Source organism: Lampetra planeri, chromosome 27, assembly GCF_965212315.1.
Source record: "Lampetra planeri chromosome 27, kcLamPlan1.2.h2, whole genome shotgun sequence".
NCBI lineage: Eukaryota > Metazoa > Chordata > Hyperoartia > Petromyzontiformes > Petromyzontidae > Lampetra > Lampetra planeri.
This window is the reverse complement of record NC_136133.1, coordinates 8,106,099-8,118,493: the sequence shown is the minus strand read 5'-3', so window position 1 is coordinate 8,118,493 and position 12,395 is coordinate 8,106,099. Positions and strand designations below refer to the sequence as shown.

The 12,395-nt window shown below is 51.3% G+C and overlaps 1 protein-coding gene across 2 annotated transcripts in view; it reads left to right on the top strand.

Moving 5' to 3' along the window:
• The window catches only part of LOC144728118 (NXPE family member 3-like), a 36,676-nt gene that overhangs the window by 12,580 nt on the left and 11,701 nt on the right, over positions 1-12,395 (top strand). For both annotated transcript variants that reach the window (XM_078607409.1, XM_078607410.1), the window contains exons 2-4: positions 9,743-10,464; positions 11,007-11,083; positions 11,354-11,563. In XM_078607409.1, the coding sequence (XP_078463535.1) occupies positions 9,743-10,464; positions 11,007-11,083; positions 11,354-11,563 (1,009 nt within the window). The remainder of the gene's footprint in view (positions 1-9,742; positions 10,465-11,006; positions 11,084-11,353; positions 11,564-12,395) is intronic.

The window sequence follows — 12,395 nt, the reverse complement described above, 5'->3', positions numbered from 1 at the left end:
CTTTTGGCGCGAAGCGCCTTCTGGCGGGAACCCCCCAGCCGCGCCGCCTCCTCCAACCCCGCAGCCGTCCCTCCGCCCGCTGGAACGGAGATCTCCGCCAAAACTGCAGCGGCGGCGAGCAGCAACTCCGCCAGGCGGGAGTGCGCGTCCTGTAGGCTGGTGTCGGAGGCGAGCTGAGCGTCGGCCATCGCCGCGAAGTGCTGCATCGGCGGCAACTCCTCGTCCTCTCCTCCCGAGGTTGGTGTCTCCGGTACGCCGTCGTCTTCCCGATCTCGCTCGTGGGTACGGGTAGTCTTCCTAGTATCCATTCTTCTTGAAGACAGGTTTACTTCTGACGCCAGTTGTAATGTAGTAACTCGGCGGGAGACGACTTCACGGGTAGCACACTCTTTATTTCACCAACTTCGGTTCACAGGCGACTAACACCCACTGTAGTATCTCGGGTGACTAACACCCACTTTAACACGTAGGCTTTCGCGACCAATATTGTTCATAATCAACGATTTTTTGGGTTTAGATCGCGTTATTTATAAATGTGTCGTAACCCTCCACCACCCGACACGGCCAATCAGTAAAAAAAAAAGTGTCACGTTGACAAAAGACAAATAGTTCACTGCTTTAGCCCACCGGTGTGTTGAAGCGTGAAACCACAACATTTACAATTTGAGTACGACGTTTCGCTGGTAATTGCGGTTTTTAAATTTTATTCAGTATCTCGGCGGTGACAACAAACCGAAAAGCAAACCGAATCCCGAGGGGGCGCCCCCTCACTCGTGCCCTAAAGGTCCCGCTCAGTCACCGACCCATCCTCTGGGCCGGGATCACCCGTGCCACAGCATCGGAGGGGAAGCCTCCCCTTCCAGCCACGCACACCTTCACCCCCCGGATGCCGGCGAGGACCTCCCACCCCCCCCCCGCCCTAGCCCACCCTGGGCAGCGGCCACTTCCATCGTTCCCTTGCGGCCTCGCGCCCCATTTTCCCTTGGTCCATCTCTACCACCCTTTCCAACAGTCTCCTCGCAGCATAGCATGTCTCCAACGGGGACGTCAGGGACCCCTCCAGCCCCTTCTTTCGCGCTTTCCACAGCGCCTCTTTCGTCGCTCCTATTACAGCCCACACCCGGTCCCTGTCCTCCCTCCCCACCCCCCGCAGCTCTCCCCACATGACGTCCCATGCCGTCACCCTTGATAGAGCGAAACGGGCCAGCAACGGCTTACTCCTCCTCCAGACTTCCTGGGCGAAAGGGCACGCCACCATCACATGCGCCGCAGTTTCATCCGCGTTGCAGCCCCTCGGGCACTTGGGGGTATGCGCCATTTGGCGGCTGTACAAGAAACCCCGCGTCTCCAACCTGTCTCGGACAGCCAGCCATGACAGGTCCCGCTGCTCCTTCGTGAGCACTGCCGACGCCACATTCCTCCAAATCTTCCCGTGCGTCTCCCTCCTCGCACCGGCCACCTCGTCACAGGCCTCCTCCTTCTCCGCCGCAGCCCGCACCTCCCTGGGGGCCCACCGACCCCCCCACCGGCTCAGGCCGTGCTGCCCGACGTAGCTCCCCACCACGTCGCTAACCCAGCCCCCCGGCCAGTCCAAAGGGGTGCTCCTTCCTGCCTCAGTCATCCCGAGCCCCCGCAACCGCCACGTCAGTCGGTACCTCATATACCACGCTGCCTTGCCCCGCGGCTCCGCAGAGAAGAACAGCCGCAGCGCATTGCAGACAAAGGTCGATTGCAGGGTATACCCCACATTTGGGGCACCCCTCCCCCCATTATGGACCTGCAGACACACCACGGCCCTCCTCACCCTCTCCATCCCTCCCCCCCAGATAAACCTGAAAATCGCCGTGGTCAAGGCCTTAGCCTCCCTCCCACCTGGCGGGAACACCTGCGCCAAGTAGTTTAGGGGTGGTAATATTTCTGTTTTAACCACCATAATTCTACCGGCCATCGTGAGCCGCCTCCCAGCCCACTTACCTAGGCAGCCCTTTGCCTTCCTCACCCCCTTCTCCCAGTTACCTTCCCCCATCCTATCCCCACAGAAAAACACCCACAGTATCTTTATCCCCTCTGTTTGTAGACTCAGCTCCGGCGGCCGACCCTCGAAAAGCCTCGGGTCTCCAAAAACCATGAGCTGACTTTTCCCCACACTGACCTTCAATCCGGAGGCCGCGCAGAACCTCCCGCATGATTGCCCCCCTCCTTCCCTTCCCCTTCATCCCTCTCACATTGACCGATGCTGCGGATATGTCCATGCCGGGGCGTGATTTATCCCGTGTCGGACTCCGGCGCGCGCTCCCTCCTCCTGCCTTTGCCCGCCTTCCCCTTAACCGTTTTCCTCCCCTTTGATTTACGGGGCTTTCCCCGGATCAAACGTTCCCCCCCTTCCCCCCACCTCCACCCCGACTCTCCCGAGTCCGGCGCGGATCCTGAAGGGCTCGTGTCTTCCTGGGGACTAGCTCCTATCAGGACTCTGTCCCGCTTCCTTTTCCTCCCCCCCACTTCCTCCCATGCTTCATCCGCCCCTTCCTCCACCCGCTGCCCCACCTCGCCCTCCTCTCCTGTCACCTCCGACCAGTTCCCCAGCGGCGTTCCCGAGTCCTCCATGCTGTCTCCCCTTCCCTCCTCCGCCCCCTCCAGTGGTGGTGGTGCTCCCTCCCCCGCTGATCCCCCTCCCTCCCCCTCCATGCCGTCTCCCCTTCCCTCCTCCGCCCCCTCCAGTGGTGGTAGTGCTCTCTCCTCCGCCGATCCCCCTCCCTCACCTTCCTCGGGGGGCCGCGGTTCCTCCACCTCCCCTTTCCCTTCCCCTTCCCGCTCCCGGCCCGCTTCCCGTCCGGCAGCCTCCGTCGCCTCCTCCACCTGGCCACTCCGCCATGCCCGCGCCCTGTTAGCGTAGGATTCTGGGCAGGTCCTGTACAAATGCCCTCTGCTGCAGCACAGGTTGCAAAGGGCTGGCTCCCCGCACTCCTCCACCGTGTGGTCCAGCGCCCTGCACCTGTAGCAAAAGCGCGCCACGCATGCTGCTGCCAGGTGCCCCCCTCCCCCACACCTCCTGCACAGCTTGGGCTGTCCCGCGTACACCACATAGCCCCTGTTTCCGCCGATGTTCAGAGCACTCGGGACATGCTTCAGTGCCCCCCCCTCCGTCTTCAGACGCACCCTCCACTGCCTGGCCCCCGTCCATATCCCCGCCGCATCCAGCACCCTCTTGCAGCCCGACAGGACCACACAGTGCTGCCGCAGCCACACCTCCACGTCCTGATCATGCAACGCTTCATTATAAAGGAACATGGTCACGACCTTCGTCTCCAGGTCCGATAGCAACCGCGTCCTCATAGACGCCAGCGGCTTCTCCCCCGCCTTCTCCTCGAAACGGGCAAGGAATTTTTGCAGCAGGATGTTGGTGGTGAAGCTCACGTCGAATGCCCTCCCCCCCGGCAGGGCAATCAGGCAGTACAAGTCCTCCACCTCCACCTGCAGCATTCCCAGCACAACCGACCTCACGAAGGTCGTCCTGTCCAGGGTGACCCCCTCTTCCACATCTTCCTTAAACTCGACCCGCACGCAATTGTGCCTCTTGGCCTGCAACGGGGTCAGGCCCGCTCCAGCTCCACCGCGCCACCTCCCCGCTCCCCCGCCGGGCCTCCCCGCACCCACCGGGCCAACCCCCGCCGTCTTCTCTCTCCACTGCCCCCCTCCCGGCCCCTGGGCTGCGGGCGCCTCTCCTGCCCCTTCCTCCCCCTTCCGATCGGGGGTACTCCCACCCCCTCCTCCCGGCGCTCCCCCTCGTTCTCCTCCTCGCTCCTCCCTCCCCGCGCTCCCCAACCCCTCCACCCCCCCCACTCTCTTCCCTTGTTGCGCCTCACCCGACATCACCCTCGCACCAGACGGGCCCGCCCCGCTCCTACGGTCTCTCGCAGCGCCCCGGGTGTCTTCCTCAGGCTGCGCCGTGCGCCGCGACTCCGTCTCCATCTCCATGTGCTCGCTGCAGCTGGGTCACTCCTCCCACAGCGCCCGCGGCTCCCCGACCCTCCGGCAGCAAGGCCACCCCAGACCACCCGGTCTGGGGCCCTCGCACACCCCGGGGTGGCTGGAGAACCCACGGGACACCGACGAGCCGCAGCAGTGTATCAGGGAGAACCGGTTCAGGAACGCGTTTCGCTGGTATTTGCGTTCAGCGTCATCGGGCAATTCGCCAGAATGGTGAGGCTCTGCTGTGTCTCCCGTTCTTATATAGAGCAGCAGCAGGGTGACGTCATCATTAACTCATCAGGTGCAAAGATTTGAGGGGGGGGTTATTGTAATTATATACTTGATTAGTAATAAGGCTATTGTTACGATGCGAGTTGTAGATTAGTAATCATTTGGAATGTGTTCTATTGTGATTATGCTACATTAATAATCAGTTAGTGCTTGTTTCCCTTATAAGGAATTGTAATGCATCTTATTTAATAATACACTTCCAGGCCGCACTAAGCCTGTAGCTGTCTGAGCGATTAAAGTTATTTCTGTTTCTCTCAATCTCAATGGATTCTCTAATTAGTCTTTGCCAGTAGTAACTAGTTTTACACAACACTTCAACGTTGTCAAAATCAATTGAGTGTCCCTGTTGACAAGCATGTTCTGCCACTGCCGACAGTTGTGTTTGCGATAGTTTAATATTTCTCTGGTGTTCTTTTAGTCTTACACTAACGTTACGCCCTGTCTGTCCAATATAGCATCTGCCACATACACAATTAATCCGATATACACCTTCTGTTGATAATTTAGGTAATTCGTCTTTAGTGCACGTTACTAATTGTTGAATTTTGTGTACTGTACCAAATCTTACTGTAATGTTTTGCTTTTGCAAAACACGGGCTAATTTGTCAGTTACTCCTGAGATAAATGGTATTTTTATTGTTTTAATAATCTGATCGCTTTCAGCAGTGTTGCTTTGCGATCGTGATTTGGCATTTAGTGCTCTGTTAATTTGAGCATTATTGTAGCCATTCTGTCTTAGTGCTTCTTTAACATGTTTAATCTCTCTCACTAGACTTTCATCATCTGACACTGTTTTAGCCCGATGTATGAGCGTCTTGATTAGAGAGGATTTCTGAGCTGGGTGATGATGCGATTTCGCATTCAGATAGGCATCAGTGTGCGTTTGCTTTCTGTAAACGCTGTGTGTTATTTTACCATTTAGGCCATGCCCAAGTAAAATATCCAGGAACGGGAGTGTGTTATTCACCTCCATTTCCATGGTGAACTGAATGGCCGGGTTTTGTGCATTGAGATGATTTAGAAAATCGTTAAGTGTATCTTTACCATGTGGCCAGACAACCAAAGTGTCATCCACATATCTAAACCAAAAGGATGGTTTTAATGTGCTCGAGGCAAGTGCTCTGGTTTCAAAGTTTTCCATGTACAAATTTTCTATAGCAGGAGATAAAGGAGAGCCCATTGCTGCTCCCTCCCTTTGTTTAAAGAATTCACCTCTCCATAAGAAGTAAGTGTTATTTAAACAATGGTCAGCGAGTTTCGGAATATCTTTTGGTAAATCTGTATTCTTTACCAGTGTATCAAGTAATTTAAGCGACTCGCTCACTGGAACCTTAGTGAATAGCGAAATCACATCAAAACTCACCAAAATATCATTAGGGTTAAGCTTAATATCTTTGATCATATTCACAAGATGTTCTGAATTTCTTATGAATGATGATGTCCTACCGATGTAGGGCTGTATTTGTTTAGTTACATATTTTGCTAATTTATATGTGGCAGAGCCAATTGTACTGACTATGGGTCGTAAAGGGATGCCGATTTTATGGATCTTTGGTAGCCCATACAGTCTAGGTGGTTTTGAAGCCCTTGGCTTAATTAGGAATTGCTCATTTTTTGGGATTAATGAATGAAAGATTTATTAGAGGAAAGTACCTACATTAAAATTAAACGAGATCCAACTAATACTCTGGAACGTAAGACTACTGCAATCATTGCAAATTCATTAATCCCAAAAAATGAGCAATTCCTAATTAAGCCAAGGGCTTCAAAACCACCTAGACTGTATGGGCTACCAAAGATCCATAAAATCGGCATCCCTTTACGACCCATAGTCAGTACAATTGGCTCTGCCACATATAAATTAGCAAAATATGTAACTAAACAAATACAGCCCTACATCGGTAGGACATCATCATTCATAAGAAATTCAGAACATCTTGTGAATATGATCAAAGATATTAAGCTTAACCCTAATGATATTTTGGTGAGTTTTGATGTGATTTCGCTATTCACTAAGGTTCCAGTGAGCGAGTCGCTTAAATTACTTGATACACTGGTAAAGAATACAGATTTACCAAAAGATATTCCGAAACTCGCTGACCATTGTTTAAATAACACTTACTTCTTATGGAGAGGTGAATTCTTTAAACAAAGGGAGGGAGCAGCAATGGGCTCTCCTTTATCTCCTGCTATAGCAAATTTGTACATGGAAAACTTTGAAACCAGAGCACTTGCCTCGAGCACATTAAAACCATCCTTTTGGTTTAGATATGTGGATGACACTTTGGTTGTCTGGCCACATGGTAAAGATACACTTAACGATTTTCTAAATCATCTCAATGCACAAAACCCGGCCATTCAGTTCACCATGGAAATGGAGGTGAATAACACACTCCCGTTCCTGGATATTTTACTTGGGCATGGCCTAAATGGTAAAATAACACACAGCGTTTACAGAAAGCAAACGCACACTGATGCCTATCTGAATGCGAAATCGCATCATCACCCAGCTCAGAAATCCTCTCTAATCAAGACGCTCATACATCGGGCTAAAACAGTGTCAGATGATGAAAGTCTAGTGAGAGAGATTAAACATGTTAAAGAAGCACTAAGACAGAATGGCTACAATAATGCTCAAATTAACAGAGCACTAAATGCCAAATCACGATCGCAAAGCAACACTGCTGAAAGCGATCAGATTATTAAAACAATAAAAATACCATTTATCTCAGGAGTAACTGACAAATTAGCCCGTGTTTTGCAAAAGCAAAACATTACAGTAAGATTTGGTACAGTACACAAAATTCAACAATTAGTAACGTGCACTAAAGACGAATTACCTAAATTATCAACAGAAGGTGTATATCGGATTAATTGTGTATGTGGCAGATGCTATATTGGACAGACAGGGCGTAACGTTAGTGTAAGACTAAAAGAACACCAGAGAAATATTAAACTATCGCAAACACAACTGTCGGCAGTGGCAGAACATGCTTGTCAACAGGGACACTCAATTGATTTTGACAACGTTGAAGTGTTGTGTAAAACTAGTTACTACTGGCAAAGACTAATTAGAGAATCCATTGAGATTGAGAGAAACAGAAATAACTTTAATCGCTCAGACAGCTACAGGCTTAGTGCGGCCTGGAAGCGTATTATTAAATAAGATGCATTACAATTCCTTATAAGGGAAACAAGCACTAACTGATTATTAATGTAGCATAATCACAATAGAACACATTCCAAATGATTACTAATCTACAACTCGCATCGTAACAATAGCCTTATTACTAATCAAGTATATAATTACAATAACCCCCCCCTCAAATCTTTGCACCTGATGAGTTAATGATGACGTCACCCTGCTGCTGCTCTATATAAGAACGGGAGACACAGCAGAGCCTCACCATTCTGGCGAATTGCCCGATGATGCTGGATGCAATTACCAGCGAAACGTCGTACTCAAATTGTAAATGTTGTGGTTTCACGCTTCAACACACCGGTGGGCTAAAGCAGTGAACTATTTGTCTTTTGTCAACGTGACACTTTTTTTTTACTGATTGGCCGTGTCGGGTGGTGGAGGGTTACGACACATTTATAAATAACGCGATCTAAACCCAAAAATCGTTGATTATAACACCCACTTGGTTACTCGGGTGACTAACACCCACTTGGTTACCCGGGTGACTAACACCCACTTAGCTACTCGGGTGACTAACACCCACTTGGTCACTCGGGTGACTAACACCCACTTAGCTACTCGGGTGACTAACACCCACTGAGCTACTCGGGTGACCAACACCCTCTTAGCTACTCTGGCGACTAACGCCCACTGAGCTACTCTGGCGACTAACGCCCACTGAGCTACTCGGGTGACAAACACCCACTGAGCTACTCGGGTGACCAACACCCACTTAGCTACTCTGGCGACTAACGCCCACTGAGCTACTCTGGCGACTAACGCCCACTGAGCTACTCGGGACACACCCTGCCGGGGTGTCCGTCTCGACTGTGGGTCCCCCAGTCCCGACCCACGTGGGCGTCGAACCACGGGTCCCACAGTCTCGCCTCCGAGCCACACAGGGCCCCGGTCCCTACAAGGACAGCGGGACTAGGGGTCTCGGGGCACTATGTCTTCAACTCCGTCTTCGATCTTCAACTGGTTAACAACCCCGAGTGCTCTCGCGCGTCCCCCTTTATACCCCACCTGCGGACGTCGCTGAGAGCACCCATCCTATTTGACCAATCACTGGGCGCTGGCTACGATCCTGTTTTCCCACATCTCAGCGTGCCTCACCACCCACGCCGCGCCGCCCCGTCATCCGTCACTCCCGGCGCGCGCGTCCATACCACGCCCACAATGCGTGCCCAACCCCGCACCCCGTGCCGCCCCGTGATCCATCACTGCCACAGTCGGCGCGCGTCAACACCACCACTACATAAGCAAAGATTCGAGAAGGGAAGTAGAATACGGTTAGAGTCTGCTGGAATAATCTACCGGGGGAAAGTGCTGGAAGTTACCAGGGCGTGGCTGAGTGGGTACATAAGGGGAGCGAGGCCCGCGATCAGGCAGGCTAGCTCAGAGACTGCAGGTGGACGACATCGGGGTCGACTGTTGGAGATCTACATAGTGGAAACGATCAAGAAGGACTGTTCGAAACCGCCGGGGCTGCAGATAGTCATAGCCTTTTCAAATGTGTGAGTCATACTCTCGCCTTGTAAATACGTTATTATGGAATAAATCTTCTCAAGTGGAACCTGTGAAGGAGCTTCATTACAACTGCACGAATACGCTACACTACTACACTACACCATTACAGTATACTGTACACAACTGCTGTTTAACGCGGTAGATGCCTTCCTGAAAAGTGTAAAGAAAAAAATGTGTAAAGAAAAAATGTCCCCTTAAATAATGTAACGAAAAAGCTTAGTGAGATAAAATGCATGCACACACGTACTATATCATAAGGTTCAGTTGCGCGGCTCAAGAAAGTAGTTCGTCGTCAACTTCTGAGAAACCGCGTTATAATGATCAGGTCCCACGTTATAACGGATGCATTCAGCGTTGTGCAAAATGTTTCCTAATAGAAGAACCACGTTATTGTGAAACATGTTGCGAGTACTTACCGTATACCATTTAATTACACGACTTAACACAATACCACACAACTATACCACATCACTAAACTATACTGGCACTTGCTCACTTATTTTCCCCTCATTCACTCTCTCGCTCCTCCTGCATTCACTTGTTTACCTCTCATTCATTCACTCATTCTTTTGTCTCATTCGTTTAAGTCATTCATTTATCCCTCAGTTACTCATTCATTAATTTATGCATTATTTCATCATTCTCTCATTCATGCTTCATTCACTTGGTAATTCCTCCCTTATTTAGTTACTCATTCCTGTCATTAAATTACTTAACCCTCATTCTACCTTAATTTACTCATGTTTTGATGTGCATGCACTGCCTCCCCAGGTGTCCCTGATCATCCCTCCCTTGCACAAGCCTCCCCGCCATGCAAGGCCCGAACCAGGCCCCAGAAGTCCCACCCTGGAGCCGCATGACCCCGAGATGGACGACCTGCAGCAGCTCCTCTTGTGGCCGAGCCCGCCCGCCACGTCCTCATTCAACTTCGAGTCATCCACCAGCCCCGCGGCCACGAGCTACCGGCTGCTGGGTGGGACGCGCAACTTCACGGTGGGTGACACGCTGCACCTCACCGTGCAGGCCCGAGACCACCACGGCAGGGACAAGCGGCACGGCGGAGACTACTTTCGCATTAAGGTACATTCACCAAGGCTCCGAGCCGGCGCATTCGGCTCGGTGCTGGACCACGACAACGGCTCGTACACGGCGAGCGTCGTGCTGCCGTGGCCAGGCGAGGCCCTCGTGGACATCAAGCTGGTTCACTCCAGTGAGGCCGTGCACATCATCAGCCGCCTCCGCGACTCCGTGCCCAACAAGATCTACTTTACCGGCTACTTCGAGAAGGAAAGAGCGAAAGGCGAAGCCACCGAGTGCAACGCGGTTCCGCGCTTAATGATGAAGTCCAGGATGTGCGAGTACAGAGACGCAGCGACAGGACACATGTGGTTCTGCAAGAAGCCCAGGAGACTGCCTTGCGACTCCCTGCGATTTCACTCGAACAGAGGACGCAGCAACATTCTCACAAAAGATGAGGAGCGGTTTTTAAGCAAGTAAGAGCAGACATCTCCCTCCTCCTGCTTGACAAACTCCCCCATGCATTTCACTTGATAGTTGTAACAACAAAATGATGAGTTCAGGCCAATAGTAGAGCGGTAAATGGGTTTTCAAGATTGACGAGCCCAATCTTGATACAACAGCATTTTCTACTCCTCGTTTGGACTCAATGAGTTGGTGATGTAAACAATAATGCGGCCACATTTATCTCTTGTGCTGGGGTCTGGACAAGCCATAGAACATTTTACAAGCAATGTATAATTTGCCCGCAAGTCATGATGGGAGTCGTGCTTTCTTGATGTTTGTGAGCACACCTTTTCATGTTGTTCAATCAATTTGCTTTCAGCCTGCACACATTTTCCTGCTGTGATGGAATTTCAAGTATAGCTGATAAGACCAATCCTAGCTACACAGCAATTTCCACAATTTGTAAAGGCATGGACTGAGTCTTAACTTACACGTTACCTGCCGGTGTGGCATCCCATCTGCCTGGGCCATTCCCCACCCATTTTTTGTGCGTTGTTCCTGGGTGATGCAGCGAAGTCTCAAAGGTGAGAATCAGCGGAGATCCAAGCCAAATCAAGGTGTTGTCGTCGTCATCACTGCACAACCTCAGTGAGTGTTGAGCACTTCATGTCCCACGCAGCCTTAGCTGGGCATGTCTAGAGTGTGACCAGGCCTGCTCAGTTGGGCCAGAGTACAGAAAAGATGTTCAAGATTCTCGGGCAAGCTACGAGTGTAATACGATCATGAATGTTGTAAGAACAAACATATCTTGAGTCAAAGTCAATAGGGGTGTCATAGTGAATTATATTTGATTGATTTCTCGTAATTCTGAAAAACAAAAGTTACCTTATTGAGTGTATGTGCATGTGTGCTTCTCAGTGGCCGGCCTTGGGCCATGCATGCCAGGCCGCCCCATGCCCTCTCTGAGTGGCTTCTACCTCAACGATGAGTGGGTATCACTGTCCTGCAGAACACGGCTCTTCCCTTCCCCTCAAGACCTAGCCAATTGCCTGCGCGGAAAGAGGCTCTACATGTACGGGGACTCCACCATCCGCCAGTGGTTCCTGCACCTTACCGCCCACGTGCCAGGTAGAAAGACCTCACCATCAGCATTAACTCCTCATCTCCATATTGCTCCACCTACTCAATTTGTCTTGTCTATAGGGAGCAATACCCCTTTTCCACTGCCACAGCTGGGCCGGGTCAGAGCGAGGCCCTCACGGTATGAGCCAGAAACAAACCGCGCTACGCTGACCTCGCAAGACATCTGCTCTGGCTCGAGACCGAGTATGGCAAGGGATGGGGCTCATTCAGTGGGGCACCAGTGGCACGGCTCCTAAGAATGTCTGTAGATACTAGGATGTTTTCCTGTGTCTCTCTCTTCCAGTACAGCCACTTTGCTAAGGCCAATGGGTCCACAAACATCTGGCAGCAGTAGTCCTCCACAGTTGATGATCATTTTCATCATCACATACAATCTGTTGCTGATGTCTCTGTCATTTATATGTTTGATAGCAATCTTCTGACCCGATGTCATCTTTGATCGTGTAATAACCATAATTCTGGAGCACTAACCTGAAGCAAATGTGCAACCAAACAGATTACCAGGATGTACGCCAAGGCCTCCTATTGGTGCAGAGAGGCCTCCATAGTGATTGGTCAAGAGGCAAGGTTTGAAGCGATTGGAGGAGAGGTAGAAAAGGACGCTGAAGCCGGTCGTGTAGGGGCTGACGCCAAACGGTTTATTCAGGGCTTACGCCTAACTCGGGGGAAGGGGTTAACACAACAGTTATTAACTAAGCTCCCCAGGGGAAGGGTACTGGGAGTTCCCTACACCCCACCAGGCTATCAGGCTCTTCCCACAGCACTAACCAAGGGTTCAGACAACTCGGCCAGCCGGGTAAAGTAGCCCTTTAGCCTG